Below are 18321 nucleotides of genomic sequence, written 5' to 3' on the forward strand. Positions count from 1 at the left end.
TGCTGGAGGTGTTGCTGACCCTGACAGACTGAGGCCTTCCAGTCAGTAAGTCCAGGATCCAGGTGCAGAGGGAGGTTTTTGGGCCCAGCAAGCTCACCTTTCCAATAAGTTGCTGTGGGATGATCGTGTTAAATTCTGAACGAATGTGAACAGCATTTTCCCATAATTTTTTTTTCTGACCAGATGGATCAGTGAGAGGTGAATGGAAGAGTATATGGTGCCCTCTGTAGACTGGTTAGGGAGATATGTGAACTGAAATGGGTACAATGTGGACAGAAGACTACTCTTTGTGTGTTTTATTACCAACTGCTCAAATGCTTCATGATGATTGGAGTCAGCGCTACAGGTTGGTAGTCATTGAGGCAAGACACAGTAGATTTTTCTAGCACAAGAATGATGGTAGTCATTTTGAATCACTATGGAACAACTGCCTGGCTCAGAGATGTCTGTTAGAACATCTACAGGCTGGTCAGCACATCCCCTGAGTACTTGGCCAGGTATATTACCAGGGCCAGCAGCCTTCTGAGGAGCAACTCTGGAAAGGGCTGTCCTAACATTGACAGGGGTGGTCTTCCTCACTGGCTGGTTGTTCTGTGCTTCAAAGTGTGCACAGAAATTATTCAGTGCATCTGAGAGCGAGGCATCACCAGTGACATCACCAATGTCAATTTGCTGTCAGTGATGAATACTTTGCCACATGCGCCGTGCATCTCTGGTGTTCTGAAAGTGTCAATGTCTGTACATAGTCACACTCTGATAGCCTAGAACAGGCTGACCCTTGCTGCAGAGAGCCACCTTGTCATCTGACCTAAAGGCAGCATTCCTGTCTGTGTGTTTCTTTGCTGAACTGTACAACTGCCCATTCTGTGCTGTTTCATGCTGTTGATTCATCATCCCTGCTCACCTACCTTCTTGACCAGTTTGACCACCATGGATCTTCATGCTTTCCAATGCTGTGCAGAAAAGCCTCACCTGCATGCCACTGACCCTCCTGATGATACTGCTGCCTGCACAGACTCAAACTATTTAATCGTAGATATTACTTCACTTGCCTCACAATACTCTGAGCTTTTCTCATATTCATACTAACAGATCATCCTTGTAAGCCTCTAACAGTAGTAATTGATGTTCATTATTTTATTCTCCATAATATGCTCACTGATTTTCTCTGGTAAAAGGGACTGATTTTCATTGACCTCTTTCTTATTGTTACTCTGATAGGCCTCTAACAGCAGTCATCAGTTATTGTTATGTAACACTCCAGAACTGATCGCGGATGAAATTAGAAAAAGAGGCTTTACTGATACAAACACTTTCCAAACTCGTCGTCAAAACACAGGCAATGGTCAAATCCAAAACAAGTCCAAAAACACAAAAAGACAAACATAACCAGATGACAAACAAAATTCAAAAGGGGAGAGACAAAAAGCAGGGTCGAAAATCCAGAACAATATTCAGAAAAAACAAGTAGGTAAATATATCAGATATCAGTATTCTGGTGAAGCGGAATGATGATAGGTTGTGGAATGAGCATCATTAGTCACATGATCCCCAAGGGAGTTCTGGGAGTTGGAGTTCTCAGATAGCGCTAATCCAGATGGATGTGTGACACATTGGTTAATCTAAATAGTTATTTCCAGTGACAGGCTGTTTCATTTTTCTTTTTTCTATATTCAATGTTTTAATTAATATAATTGTTAATTTTTACTCTTATGTTTTTGTTTCTCTATCTGGTGTTGACCAGAGGAGGATGGGTTCCCTTTTTAAATATCGGTTCCTCTCAAAGTTTCTTCCTCTTGCTCTTAGGGAGGTTTTTTTGCCACTGTCACCCTTGGGTTGTTCATGGAGGCTCAGACCCGGATGTTCTGTAAAGTTACTTGTGCTACGTAAATAAATTTGACTTTGACTTTGAAATTTGACATTCTGGGTTTTCAGCAGTGTATCTACCTCTGCTCATACTGGCCACTGGATATTCAACATAGCACCTCATGGCAAAGAACTCTCTGAGCATGTGAGAAATAGAATTGTCGCTCTCCACAAAGATGGCCTAGGCTATAAGAAGATTGCTAACACCCTGAAACTGAGCGGCCATGGTGGCCAAGGTCATACCATACAGGGTCGACCAAAAAAGTTGAGTCCATGTGTTCAGTGTCCAGAGGTTGGCTTCAAAAAATAAACGCATGAGTGCTGCCAGCATTGCTGCAGAGGTTGAAGAAGAGGGAAGTCAGCCTGTCAGTGCTCAGACCATATGCCACACAATGCATCAACTCGGTCTCCATGGCCATTGTCCCAGAAGGAAGCATCTTCTGAAGCTGATGCACAAGAAAGCATGCAAAGAGTTTGCTGAAGACAAGCAGTCCAAGAACATGGATTACTGGAACCATGTCCTGTGGTCTGATAAGACCAAGATAAACTTGTTTGGCTCAGATGGTGTCCAGCATGTGTTGTGACGCCCTGGTGAGGAGTACCAAGACAACTGTCTCTTGCCTACAGTCAAGCATGGTGGTGGTAGCATCATGGTCTGGGGCTGCATGAGTGCTGCCGGCACTGGGGAGCTGCGGTTCATTGAGGGAAACATGAATTCCAACATGTACTGTGACATTCTGAGGCAGAGCATGATCCCCTCCCTTCAGAAACTGTGCTGCATGGCAGTTTTCTAACACAATAACGACCCCAAACACACCTCCAAGATGACAACTGCCTTGCTGAAGGTAAAGGTGATGGACTGGCCAATTGTGTCTCCAGACCTAAACCCAACCGAGCACCTGTGGGGCATCCTCAAGCAGAAGGAGGAGGAGCGCAAGGTGTCTAACATCCACCCGCTCTGTGATGTCATCATAGAGGAGTGGAAGAGGATTCCAGTAGCAAGCTGTGCAGCTCTGGTGAATTCAATGCCCAAGAGGGTTAAGGCAGTGCTAGATAATAATGGTCACACAAAATATTAACACTTTGAGCACAATTTGGACATGTTCACTGTGAGGTGTACTCACTTGTGTTGGCAGCTATTTAGACATTAATGGCTGTAAGTTGAGTTTCATAGGACAGTAATCTATACTGTTATACAAGCTGTACACTGACTACTTTGTTATACCCAAGTTTCATTTCTATAGTGTTGTCCCATGAAAAGATATAATAAAATATTTGCAGAAATGTGAGGGGTGTACTCACTTTTGTGAGACACTGTATGTGTGTGTGTATAGTATATATATATAACATATCAAATGTTGAAACTGAGAAATTTTATTGGTTTTTGAAAAATATATGCACATTTTGAATTTGATGCCAACAACACATTCCAAAAAAGTTGGGACGGGGTGAACAAAAGGCTGGTAAAGTTGTGTAATGCTAAAAGACACCTGTTGGTTAATTAGCAGCAGGTCAGTAACATGATTGGGTATAAAAGAGCATCTCAGAGAGGCTGAGTCTTTCAGAAATAAAGATGAGGAGGAGTTCACCACTCTGTGAAAGACTGCATGATCCAATAGTGCAACAATTCAAGAATAACGTTTCTCAACATAAAATAGCAAAGAACTTGTGCTTTTCATCATCTACAGTACATAATATCATTAAAAGATTCAGAGGATCTGGATAAATCTCTGTATGTAAGGGATAATGCTGAAAACCAGTATTCGCTGGCCGTGATCTTTGGACCCTCAGCCGGCACTGCATTAAAAATAGACATGATTCTGTAGTGGAACTGCATCACTGCATGGGCTCAGAAACACTTCTGAAAACCACTGTCTGTGAAAACAGTTCATCACTGCATCCACAAATGCAAGTTAAATCTCTAAAATGCAAAGAAGAAACCGTATATAAACAGGATCCAGAAATGCTGCCACCTTCTCCGGGCCAAAGCTCATTTAAAATGGACTGGGGGGGATTGGAAAAGTGTTCTGCAGTCTGACAAATCAAAATCTTAAATTCTTTTTGGAAGTCGTGGACACTGCGTCCTCCGGGCTAGAGACCACTCAGCTTGTTGTCAGTACACAGTTCAAAAGCCAGTATTCATGATGGTATAAGGGGACATTAGTGCACATAGTATGGATTACATACACGTCTGTGAAGGCACCATTAATGCTGAATGATTTATACATGTTTTGGGAACATATGCTGCCATCCAGATGACGTCTTTTTCAGGGAAGGCCTTGATTATTTCAGCAAGACAATGTAAAACCACATTCTGCATGTGTTACAACAGCATTGCTCCATATAAAAAGAGTCTGGGTGCAGTCCAGACCTGTTACCCACTGAAAACATTTGTCACATTATGAAATTAAATAGAACAAAAATCCTATATCCTATATCAATAAGAATGGGAAAACATTTCACTATCAAAACTACAGCAGTGTCTCCTCAGTTCCCAAACACTTACAGAGTGTTGTTAAAAGAGGTGATGAAACACAGTGCTAAACATGCCCCTGCCCCAACTTTTTTGGAACATGTTGTTGGCATCAAATTCAAATAGGCATATATTTTTCAAAAAACAATAAAAATTCTCAGTTTCAACATTTGATATGTTGTCTTTGTAGTATTTTCCTTTAAAAAGTATGGTTACATGATTTGCATATGATTGCATTATATTTTTATTTACATTCTGCACAGCGTCCCAAATTTTTTGGAAATGGGGTTGTATCCTGAGTGTCTGTACACCTGTTTGATCAGTTGGTTCATAAGTGTGGTAATTTGAAAGGCAGTGCCTTGAAATTGCAAAGAGGTGACATCATGTTAGATTTATGTGTGTTCACTGGCCTGCAAAACACAGTGTGTAGAGTTTTGCTAAAAGTATGAGGCTGAGAATGAGCTTATTGTTGTGCAGATCTGGGCTGAGGTTTTGCTCTGTCAGTGTCAGGTTTCACTAGTATTATTTGTAAATTTATCGTGTAAGTCATCATAAAACACTGTAAACCCCACCACCCACTATTTTAATGTCTGCAGTACAATCAGTAACATAAGCAAAGCAAGCTAGCAAGTGAAACATTATTGTTAAATTACATTTATTCTTCAGAATGTTTCAGAAACACCCTTCTATTTAATTGCGTCAGATGTGCTCCATGCACAAAAATCTATTCAATGAATCATTAGTTCAAAAAGGAAAAAAAAATTTGGATTGTTTACCAGCAGGAAGGTGGTAAAAGTTTAGTTTACCAAGCCTGGCCAGCTGTTTACAACTTGACATTTAAAACACAAAAAATTATGGTGTTGGTTAAATGTCCATTACTGTCCATAATGGAGGAGCAAGTTTATTGTTTAAAGGCAAAGAGGATTTCAGCTGCACATACAGGTCACAGCACAGAAATGGACCAGAACATAGCTTCAGGTGATTTCAGTCAGACTTATTCCATCAGCAGCTTGTTGGAACAGCTGTGGATGAGGTTTATGATGCTTCTCAGTGGTGAGTACATGTAGATAAGCATTTCTAATGTGCATGCATTTTGGTGGGCATGACAGCACATTGTTTAGCTCAAATACAAATTTGAGAGCTCATCTTTTCTCACACAGTTCTTTCTAGATCACTTTTACTCTGGCTGTATCACTACAACTGTGAATGAGTCCACAAACAGCTTCTGGCAACCCATCATCAGCTTTAACTACTCACCCAGTGATAAATTCTAAAGATGATGCATTGTCTAGTTTAATGGAACATCTTTTCCGTTATAAGAGGTCATGTTTATTTTCACTTCAGTAATGTGTTCTCTGCACTTGCGACTCAAATTTTCTTGCTTATTTTATCTTTTTGGGAGACTTTTCATTGATGCTAACTCATGTTACAATCATAGGGCTAAAGACAGACTTGTTGTCTGTTGGACAATGCACACCAGCACCCCCTATTTGAAGCTCGAAAGGGCTCAGGGCTCTGCAGCAAGGTCCTCATTTGCTAACCTGCAGAACCTCTTTTTAATGTCCATATTCATTTCCTGATTCCCTGCAGGTGCAGCAGAGTAGATGCACTCTGCATATGATTTGGGGTGTTTGGGCAGCAGCTGCTCCTTTTGGCATCCATACTTTTTTCATATACAGTCTCAGTACAGTGTTTTATTTGTATTCAGCGTGTGTGCATATCTGCTCTATGTGTGATTGTGACTGAATAATTTACTTTTATAGTATTTTTGAACAGTTTTTCAGTGAAGAGTTTTTGAGAGGTTTTGAGAATAGCGTGTTTGGTAAAGAACTTGATGTTTGTTTTAGAAAATGTGTAATAAGATTGTGTCTGTGTGTACAGTAAGACTTGAGGTTCTTCAACCATACAGGCAAATGCAAGGTGGACTAGGATCATTTAATTTTCACAATGCATGAAACAAAACACAATCGACCTACAAATTAATTCAGTACAGTTAATTTTGAGGATGTTTAGAGGAGTCTGACGTGTTCAAATGCACACAGAAAACCATCACTATGTGATCTGAGTTCAGATGAACCACTGAAACAGTCCAATTGTAAAAACAGCCTTAATGACATTTCAGACAGTAAAATTACAAAAAGGAAGAGTTTGTATATATGTTTTGTTCCTTTAAGAGTCTTTTAGTCTTATCTTTGGTTACCTTTAGTTTCAGATCATTAGAAAGCTGCTTACACAAGCTCATGGACGTTATATGTAAGCACAATATGTTTTAAGGGTCACATAATTTATTTCACCTGGAATTGTCTACACTTGACTTGGACTTAATGGCTAATAAGTCAACAACAACAAGGATGCCCAAAGTTTTGCACACACCACATTTTATTTAATTATTTATTTATCTATTTCAGTACGTGATATATTTATGTACTAAAATTGGTCATTATTAACTTTGTGCTATGCAAATGTTGTATTAACTTCTTTCTACTTAGAAAATGAACAAAACGTAATTTGAACAGTGGTGCTCTAACCTTTGCATATGACTGAAGTACGGAATGAAAATACTCACACAACACTTTGGAGAGATACCAAGATATCCTTCAGAATTTTCTTCAGTGTATTATCACTTAGGCAGTTCAGCAAAGCAGATGTCACTGTTAAGGTGAGTAAGATAAAAAAAAAAAGATTAAAAACTTTTCATACAAACACATCATTCAGCTCACACAACCACATCATTCAGCTCCACAACCACATCATTCAGCTCCACAACCACATCATTCAGCACCACAACCACATCATTCAGCTCACACAACCACATCATTCAGCACCACAACCACATCATTCAGCTCACACAACCACATCATTCAGCACCACCACCACATCATTCAGCTCACACAACCACATCATTCAGCACCACAACCACATCATTCAGCTCCACAATGACATCATTCAGCTCACACAACCACATCATTCAGCACCACAACCACATCATTCAGCTCCACAACCACATCATTCAGCACCACAACCACATCATTCAGCTCACACAACCACATCATTCAGCACCACAACCACATCATTCAGTACCACAACCACATCATTCAGCTCCACAACGACATCATTCAGCACCACAACCACATCATTCAGCACCACAACCACATCATTCAGCTCCACAATGACATCATTCAGCACCACAACCACATCATTCAGCTCACACAACCACATCATTCAGTACAACAACCACATCATTCAGCTCCACAACGACATCATTCAGCACCACAACCACATCATTCAGCTCACACAACCACATCATTCAGCACCACAACCACATCATTCAGCTCCACAACGACATCATTCAGCACCACAACCACATCATTCAGCACCACAACCACATCATTCAGCACCACAACCACATCATTCAGCTCACACAACCACATCATTCAGCACCACAACCACATCATTCAGCTCACACAACCACATCATTCAGCTCACACAACCACATCATTCAGCACCACAACCACATCATTCAGCACCACAACCACATCATTCAGCACCACAACCACATCATTCAACTCACACAACCACATCATTCAGCACCACAACCACATCATTCAGCTCACACAACCACATCATTCAGCACCACAACCACATCATTCAGCTCACACAACCACATCATTCAGCACCACAACCACATCATTCAGCTCACACAACCACATCATTCAGCACCACAACCACATCATTCAGCTCACACAACCACATCATTCAGCACCACAACCACATCATTCAACTCACACAACCACATCATTCAGCACCACAACCACATCATTCAGCTCACACAACCACATCATTCAGCACCACAACCACATCATTCAGTACAACAACCACATCATTCAGCTCACACAACCACATCATTCAGCACCACAACCACATCATTCAGCACCATAACCACATCATTCAGCTCCACAACGACATCATTCAGCTCCACAATGACATCATTCAGCTCACACAACCACATCATTCAGCTCACACAACCACATCATTCAGCACCACAACCACATCATTCAGCTCACACAACCACATCATTCAGCACCACATCCACATCATTCAGCTCCACAACGACATCATTCAGCTCCACAATGACATCATTCAGCTCACACAACGACATCATTCAGCACCACAACCACATCATTCAGTACAACAACCACATCATTCAGCACCACAACCACATCATTCAGCTCCACAACCACATCATTCAGCACCACAACCACATCATTCAGCTCCACAACCACATCATTCAGCACCACAACCACATCATTCAGCTCACACAACCACATCATTCAGCTCACACAACCACATCATTCAGCTCACACAACCACATCATTCAGCACCACAACCACATCATTCAGCACCATAACCACATCATTCAACACCACAACCACATCATTCAGCTCACACAACGACATCATTCAGCACCACAACCACATCATTCAGCACCACAACCACATCATTCAGCTCACACAACCACATCATTCAGCTCACACAACCACATCATTCAGTACCACAACCACATCATTCAACACCACAACCACATCATTCAGCTCCACAACCACATCATTCAACACCACAACCACATCATTCAGCACCACAACCACATCATTCAGTTCACACAACCACATCATTCAGCACCACAACCACATCATTCAGCTCACACAACCACATCATTCAGCACCATAACCACATCATTCAGCACCACAACCACATCATTCAGCTCACACAACCACATCATTCAGCTCCACAACCACATCATTCAGTACCACAACCACATCATTCAGCTCACACAACCACATCATTCAGCTCCACAACCACATCATTCAGTACCACAACCACATCATTCAGCTCACACAACCACATCATTCAGTACCACAACCACATCATTCAGCTCACACAACCACATCATTCAGCTCACACAACCACATCATTCAGTACCACAACCACATCATTCAGTACCACTACCACATCATTCAGCTCACACAACCACATCATTCAGCTCCACAACCACATCAATCAGCACTACAATCACATCATTCAGCACCACAATCACATCATTCAGCTCCACAATCACATCGTTCAACTCCACAACCACATCATTCAGCTCACACAACCATATCATTCAGCTCACACAACCACATCATTCAGCACCACAACCACATCATTCAGCTCACACAACCACATCATTCAGCACCACAACCACATCATTCAGCACCACAACCACATCATTCAGCTCACACAACCACATCATTCAGCACCACAACCACATCATTCAGCTCCACAATCACATCATTCAGCACCACAACAACATCATTCAGCTCACACAACCACATCATTCAGCACCACAGCCACATCATTCAACTCACACAACCACATCATTCAGCACCACAACCACATCATTCAGCACCACAACAACATCATTCAACTCACACAACCACATCATTCAGTACCACAACCACATCATTCAGCACCACAACCACATCATTTAGCACCACAGCTCACACAAACACATAATTTATGCCACCATTGGGGGTAGTACGGAGTGGTTCTTGACCCTGCAACCCCGCAATACTTGCTCAATTTTGAAAACAATTGATTTTCAAATTTGCCTTCCTTGTCATGATGTATACATGAGGGGAACCCAAACTTAAGCGCATAATCATTAAAATCTGCAACTGTCTTGTCTGATTTGTTGGTTGTTGCATGTGCCTTAGCAAATCTAGTGAAATGGTCAATGATTACTAATATATATTCCTAACCCCCTTTGCATTTGTTTAGATGAAGGAATTCGACTGATACCAACTCAAATGGGTGCATGGTGACAAAGCTAGTAAGTGGGGCTCGAGTCTCTCTGCTTGGTGTCTTTTGTTTCAGACTGGTGCAGCTATACAACATAGTGCTCTATTTCCTTTTGCATGTATGGCCAAAAAAAGCATTCTCAAATCAATCACATCATCCTGTCAATACCCTGGTGTCCAGTATTGTTGTGTAATTGCTTTAGTACTGTTGCGTTGTTTTTCAGGTAGAACTAACTGTATCCATTGTGCTGTTTTCCTGTACAAGATTCCATCCTCATTAAATTGCAACTTTTCCCATTCCTTCAAGAGGTCTTTTCATAACCTGTCCAATATCAGGGTCATTCATTTGATTTTGCACTAAGAACACTGGTGTTAATGGGGTCACTGATACATCAGGCAGGGAGGGCATATCCTTGGCAGAGATTATCATTGGCCACAAGGCACTAGATTCCAGATGTAGCTCAACTGGTTTGGCACTTGTTCCCACTGCATCATAGGTTATTTCCTCTGTGCATTCCTGCTTCATGGTCTACATGTCCTCTGGCATGCGTCTTTGAAGTAGAGAACATATATTTCATTTCAATTTCAATTAATATTCTCTAGCATTTGGCGAACCTGCATCTGTCTCTCATCCAGGTGAGAAAGGTCAACAGGAGGGTCCCACGTCTCACTGGCATCGGCAGTCCGGATGGTATTGACTCAAACAGGTGAGTCACTTTCCTTAAACATGCTGATCGGGTATGCAGATGTTACTGGCTGAACTGTACCAATGTCTGTTCTCCCTTGCAATGTAGTGTCATGATCAGTTGGGTTTTGAATACTAAGCATTTTAGCTGAGGTTGTGGCTTATTTTTTACTCTTACAAGGCTGTCATAACACTCAGCCCTGTAGAATTTGGTTTGATAAACCTCTTCATCCAACTGACTACAATATGATTTCTCTAAAAATTTTTTTTTAAAAATTGGCCAGTTTATATTGAATAATAACATGCTGTAACATACCTAACCTAACACAACCACAGCTGTAACATACCTAAACTAAAATAACCATATCTGTACCCCACCTAACCTAACATAACCACACCTGCAACATACTTAACCTAATGTAACGAACACCACCATCTGGTTGAGGCTTTGGCTCCACAAAGTCTGAGTAAAGAGCCATAAGCAGGATTAAATTGTCTAACATGTTTTATAGCTTAAAAGGAAGTTACTCTAGGACCAAGCATGGACACCACAGGAGGTTATCAACCTTCTGCCCCAAAGGTTACACAATGCAGAAATAAAACCATGCCTGGAGTCCAGCTGCAGGCCTCACCCAAACTCTTAAACTGAAACTTTTTGAATAACAGAAAATCAAATTTGTATCAACTCCAAATTGCCACCATTCATCAGGGTTTTTTCAAGGAGACTGGAGATCCCAAAAATAAGGTTGTTATGAGAATTTACACCAGAGTTAGCCCTTTTTGGATTTTATTGATAATTTAGATATGGAGCCCCAGCACCACCAAGTGGTGAGAGTGAGACACACCACACCACCACTGTAAAGATATTTGTTTATAAAGAAAAGGACCCAAAAAAACTTATGTGGTATGCTTGATAATCAATGTGTATATAATCTGTGACCAACACTACGTGTTTGTTATGTAGTCTTACTGTTATGTGTGTTACTTAAAATATGTATCTTTTTCCTCTTATTAAATGCTAAAAATATGTAGTACATAACTTTGATAACCAACCGATGCAGCCATTTCATTCTAGTGAGTTTAGACCACTGATAAATATGTATCCTGAATGTGTTTTTCTTTTCTTTTCTTTTCGTTGTTCGATTTCATTTGTTCATCCGTTGGGTGATGACCCTGTTTAAATGTATTCATAACCCTCATTACCCAGATATTACATGCAATATTGCTTGTGTCTTTTAACGTGTGTTGTGTTTCAGGTAACAAGGGTTAAACTGTCTCTTATGAAATATACATGAATGTCCTATTTGTTCGTTCATTGGTTTTGAAAGTTTAAATGAATAATCTAAACCTATTTTATGTTAGAATAATTTTTCTTTTCCTTTGTTTCAAAATCTAACTAAAGAAGGGTTTGATTCTTGGGGAGGCGCTAATAAGATTACGCAACACCAATCAGAGTTGGAAACAATGAGTAGCTCGTTAACTGCTAGATGAGGAGAACCTATCAGCATGTACCTATCACATGAGTGCACAGCATTTTCACACGGTTCTGCATTCAAAGAAGAAGCTAGCAATTTTAGGCTTGTGCTGGCCTTGGTCAGAAAGATAGGTGAGAAATATGAAAACATTAAAATTTCAGATCTGAAACCTGAAACCTTTGTCCATCTTTGTAACGTCTGTCCTTTTGTACTTTAAATCACCTGTACACTGTAAAAGTGTCTCATCAGATCTACTTAAGAAAATTACTTCATGTGTTAACAAGTAAATTAGCTAGTTTTATTCAACCTCAATAAATACTTCGAATGAACGATTCTTTCAATCAAAGTGATTTTTTGAGTTGAATAGAACTAGTTCAATTGCTTGTTACTACATGAAGTAATTTCTTAAGTAGATCTGATGAGCCACTTTTACAGTGTAGAGAAGGAAGGTGAATAGTTTCTTATCTCGCCAGTGAAAAGCTATTCATATTTCGGCTTGGTCAAAGAGGGGTAGTTAGTTAAACTAGTATCACCAGCCTCAAAACACTGACTGCAATTCAAACCTCGCCAGTGGAGTTAGAATAGTTCTGATGCCATGAAGATTCCAGCATCTCATCCAGAACCATGCATTAATCTGTGAGCAGATTGACCATCGATAGACTTCCTCAAGCCCCACCCTTGAGCAGCCTCAAGACGCCTCTGCCCAGTTGCTGACTGAAACAGCGCGTGCTTTCACGGCAACCCTGACAGAGCCTCCATCACCAGTGAGAAGAGACCCCAACACGTAAGCTTCAGCCTTCGACTGAGCCTGTCCTGAGATGACCACTTCTGGAGTCAGCTCCCTCGACTCCAACGTATCAAAATCATGTTACTTGAGCTATTTGTTTCTTTTGACTTTTATTTTTATTATTTTTATTTTGTTTATCACTGAAAGTAATTCAAATGTAGTTTAAAATTTAGCCAATAAATCCCCTTTTGAAGTATCCTTGATGTGAGATTATCTCTCTCTTGCCCTGGTCTGTAGACTTCAAATAAATCTGTGTTACTCTAAAATCTTGTCTAAGGTTTTAGCAATAATAACAACATTAAATTGCAAAACCCGCTACACTAACATAACCACACCTGTAACATAATTGACATAACATAGCATACCTGTAACATTCTTAACATAAACACACCAGTAACATACCTAACCATACCTGTAACATACCTAACACAACCACACATATAACATACCTAACTTAACATAACCACAGCTGTAAAATACCTAACATAACACAACCACAGCTGAAGCATAGCTAACCTAAAACAGCCACATTTATAACATACCTAACATAACCATACCTGTAACATACTTAACCTAATCATACCTGTAACATCGCTAACCTAACACAACCATATCTGTAACATACCTAACCTAACACAACCATACCTGTAAAATACACTATATTTCCAAAAGTATTCACTCACCCATCCAAATCATTGAATTCATGTGTTCCAATCACTTCCTTGGCTACGGGTGTATAAAACCAAGCACCCAGGCCTGCAGACTGCTTCTACAGACATTAGTGAAAGAATGGGTCGCTCTCAGGAGCTCAGTGAACTCCAGCGTGGTACCGTGATAGGACGCCACCTGTGCAACAAGTCCAGTTGTGAAATTTCCTCACTACTAAATATTCCACAGTCAACTGTCAGTGGTAACAAAGTGGAAGTGATTGGGAACGACAGCAACTCAGCCACGAAGTGGTCGGCCACGTAAAATGACAGAGCGGGGTCAGCGGATGCTGAGGTGTATAGTGCGCAGGGGTCGCCAACTTTCTGCAGAGTCAATCACTACAGACCTCCAAACTTCATGTGGCCTTCAGATCAGCTCAAGTGCAGTGTAGAGAGCTTCATGGAATGGGTTTCCATGGCTGAGCAGCTGCATCCAAGCCTTACATCACCAAGCACAATGCAAAGCGTCGAATGCAGTGGTGTAAAGCGCCGCCACTGGACTCTAGAGCAGTGGAGACGTGTTCTCTGGAGTGACCAATCACGCTTCTCCGTCTGGCAATCCGATGGATGAGCCTGGGTTTGGCGGTTGCCAGGAGACGGTACTTGTCTGACTGCATTGTTCCACATGTAAAGTTTGGTGGAGGGGGGATTATGGTGTGGGGTTGTTTTTCAGGAATTGGTGAGTTCCAGTGAAAGGAACTCTTAATGCTTCAGCACCAAGAGATTTTGGACAATTTCATGCTCCCAACTTTTTGGGAACAGTTCGGGGAGTTTGGCCCCTTCCTGTTCCAACATGACTGCGCACCAGTGCACAAATCAAGGTCCATAAAGACATGGATGAGCGAGTTTGGTGTGGAAGAACTTGACTGGCCTGCACAGAGTCCTGACCTCAACCTGATAGAACACCTTTGGGATGAATTAGAGCAGAGACTGTGAGCCAGGCCTTCTCATCCAACATCAGTGTCTGGCCTCACAAATGTGCTTCTGGAAGAATGGTCAAAAATTCCCATAAACACTCCTAAACCTTGTGGAAAGCCTTCCCAGAAGAGTTGAAGCTGTTATAGCTGCAAGGGGTGGGCCAACCTCATATTAAGCCCTATGGATTAAGAATGGGATCTCACTCAAGTTCATATGCATGTGAAGACAGACGAGCAAATATTTTGGCAATATAGTGTACCTAACCTAACCACACCGGTAAAATACCTTACATTTATATGGTATCAGATAAACTTCAGAGTCTCTTGTTGAATAAAAATAAAAGATACAAAATCTCCAGTTTACCTTGTGTCAGGTCATCCAGTTCGTCATTTGGTCTTCTTTTTATTCCTGTAAACAGAGAAGTGTAAGAATGTAAACATGCACATATGAAGAGAAAATCAGCAGGTGTTTGGTATGTAGCATGGGTAGCAGTTGTCTGTAGAATTGCACAGACTGTATTTCATGCTGTGTTCAAAAGAGCAAAAAAGGCCAAATCTTTAAAATATTCCCCAAATTAATAACCAAGAACATAAACATGCACAAACTATTTTCTAGTCCTGGTTCAGTGAACAGACTGTATGATCTAGTGTGACTAACAGGGCTGGAAAGGTGACTTAAAATTTAGACTTAAAATGTAGTCCAGAACAGATACTGACTACCTGTTAGAAATGTAATCAGTAACCTAATCTAAAGAATTACTACATTAAAGTAATGTGACCTGAGCACAAAAAACATTTTCTTTTCATATAAGGAAGGACAGAAAGAGAGAGCACTGTCTCTCTTTGCACTTTAATTCTGCAGATTTTAGCCTTTATTTTTGTTTCATGTTTTGTGTATCATTAAAACATCATTAATCCACACAAACAGGATCTCACAAATGTTTGAGTGGAGCGCTCTGTTCCTCATTGAAGCAGACTGAACTGTTCTTGAGTTGCTGCCTCTGTTCATGATCAGTGTGACTGTCACCCACATGTCCAAACACAGTATGTAACAGTTCTGTTTGTGAATAAATCCTTTGCTGTTTCACTGTTTACATGTGTGACTCTTCTTCAGCTCTACACTGATTCATTGGATCATACAGTGTCAGATAATCTTCAGACTCTCTGATTAAATAAAAGTAAAAATATGAAAAATCTCCAGCTTACCCATTTGAGGGTCTCCCACTTCTGATTTCATTCTTATCATTTCTGTAAACAGAGAAGTATAAGAATGTAAACATGCACATGTGAAGAGAAAATCAGCAGGTGTTTGGTCTGTAGTATGTAGAATTGAGTGTGTATGAAATCTATTAAAGACAATATTTCATGCTGTGTTCCAAAGAGGAAAAAATACCAAATCTTTAATATATTCCCCAAATTAATGATTAAGAACATAAACATGCACAAAGTATTTTCTAGTCCTGGTACAGTGAACAGACTGTATGAACGAGTGTGACTAACAGGGCTGACAGAATGTAGTCTAGTATAGATTACTGACTACCTGTTAGAAATGTAGTCTGTAATATCATTTAAAAGATTACTACATTCAATTAATGTGATCAATAAAGAAATAAGAGAGAAAAACTAAGAGAAAAACTATTTCTATAAAATGACTCTACCCTAAAACTAAAGAAAGAGGAAAATTCCACTGTTTTTTGAAGCTTTGTGAAGGGCTTTATGAAATGCTGTTTATGAAGCCATTAATTTGGACTTTGAGTTATTTATAACCCTGTCCTGTTATTTCCCTCTTTCACTGATGTGATGAAAATGTGCAGCTCAAACATCATCAAGCCCACTAATCAATCACAATATTCATTGCAGCCAAACATTTTCATCCTTAAATAGGGTCACACAGTGAAAAAGGTTAAGAACTCGGTAACACTTTATTTGAAGGGTCTCTACATAACACATTCATATCACCTTACATAAACACTTCATAACACATTCATGAATGCTTAAATCAACATTCATAAACTATACATGTTTTACATGATATTAATATGGACTACAATGTCATTTTACTGAAAGATGTTTTTCAAAATAAAAGTCCTCATTTTATTTATTATTTTCAGTGAAACTCCTCATTTCTGGACTGACAGCATAAAATGACCTGGCTTTATCCCTTTGGACAGAAAGTGTTTTGACACTTTTTGCCTAGACTTTCAACTTTTTTAATTTCTTTTTTCTCAAGCATTTTTATTTTGCAATATGCTATTCTTTCTACTTTTTACGCTAATTATTCATATATAAAATGTACTGTTCATTCAACACTCTATACATAAATGTGGAAAATGTTACTTAAACTAAGTTTAACTTTCTTGGGGTAAATGCTAACACTGTTATCCCAATTACTTTGGTTTTATTTTTAGTGATGTTCTTCCTCACTTACGGTTTTGGAGAAGGCACAAGTATAACTGTGCATTAGTTATCCTGTGTAACTGAGGTTAAATGTGACAAGCACTGTTATCACAAGGAATGATTCCTTTTTTGGCAATACTTCAAAGTACAATCGAGTGGTGGCTCTTTGACTTTCCTCACTCAGGGTGCTGATAATTTTGTAAGAAATGTCCTTTATAACTTTGCCTTGCTTTGCCTTCACCATAAAAGTGATGGAAGTCACGTTATCCTAACTAAAGTGCATGTTACATGAATGGATGGATCTTGAATGGAATGGATAAGCATTATGGGCCTGTCCCACCACCACACACAGTTTGAGACTTTAAGATGATTGACTGTTCATAGCACATTTATGAGTAATTCACTGTCCACATAGTAAAGTGACATGCAAGACAACATTCATAAGTTATTCATAGCATTTTAAGGAGCTGTTAATATACCTTATAGTAAAGTGACATGCAAAGCAACATTCATAAGTGATTCATAGCATTTTTAAGGGATGTTTACACACCATGTGTATAAATAGTGATAGTGATTTACAATTAAATATCTACAATTATTTTCCCTACCTTTGCAGCAAGACCCAATGACTGTGAAAAGGAGTCAATAAACACCACAAGTAGGGTATTGGCAAGACCAAGAGGCACTTAAACATGCTGCTCAAACTCAAATCAGGAAACTACAAACTCTTCTGAACATGCAAAATACAGATGTGTTCAATAAAATCTTCAACTCTTTTCTAAAACGAAAAATAAAACACACCACCTCATGTGGCCGTTACTTAAGGGGTACTGCCTTCACTTTTTTCCTTTTCTTCTTAGAGTGAAATTGTTTTAAATTCTCTGAAAAACAAAACAAAAATATGGAAAAATAAACAAAACGGCACAAGTCACAGCAAGAGTCTGAAGATATCGTGATACTGGCACTGCTGCTGGTTGTCTGTCCTCTTCTGGCTGTTAAAAAGATCAAACAGTAGCAGTCAGATGTGTGGAACTCTACACGCACAGAATAAGCCTATTTATACTGGAAGTGCATGAACGTTATGTTAGTGGGCTAGACAGACTGTCATAGCAGAGGTATGATATATAACTAGCAGTACAGCACTTAAATTAGCTGCTTTGCTCATGATCAGTAA

At 39.9% G+C, this 18321-nt stretch overlaps 1 protein-coding gene across 1 annotated transcript in view; it reads right to left on the reverse strand.

Annotated features, from left to right (window-relative positions):
* The window catches only part of LOC118802827 (ribonuclease inhibitor-like), a 54072-nt gene extending 38079 nt beyond the window's left edge, over window positions 1-15993 (reverse strand). Inside the window, exons 1-3 of the mRNA XM_036563249.1 lie at window positions 15957-15993; window positions 15115-15159; window positions 6906-6990 (exon numbers count right to left, since the gene is read on the reverse strand). Of these exons, the coding sequence (XP_036419142.1) occupies window positions 6906-6990; window positions 15115-15159; window positions 15957-15987 (161 nt within the window). The 5' untranslated portion in view covers window positions 15988-15993. The remainder of the gene's footprint in view (window positions 1-6905; window positions 6991-15114; window positions 15160-15956) is intronic.
* Between the last annotated feature and the right edge of the window lie 2328 nt (window positions 15994-18321).

Source organism: Colossoma macropomum, unplaced genomic scaffold (genome assembly GCF_904425465.1).
Source record: "Colossoma macropomum unplaced genomic scaffold, Colossoma_macropomum, whole genome shotgun sequence".
Taxonomy (NCBI): domain Eukaryota; kingdom Metazoa; phylum Chordata; class Actinopteri; order Characiformes; family Serrasalmidae; genus Colossoma; species Colossoma macropomum.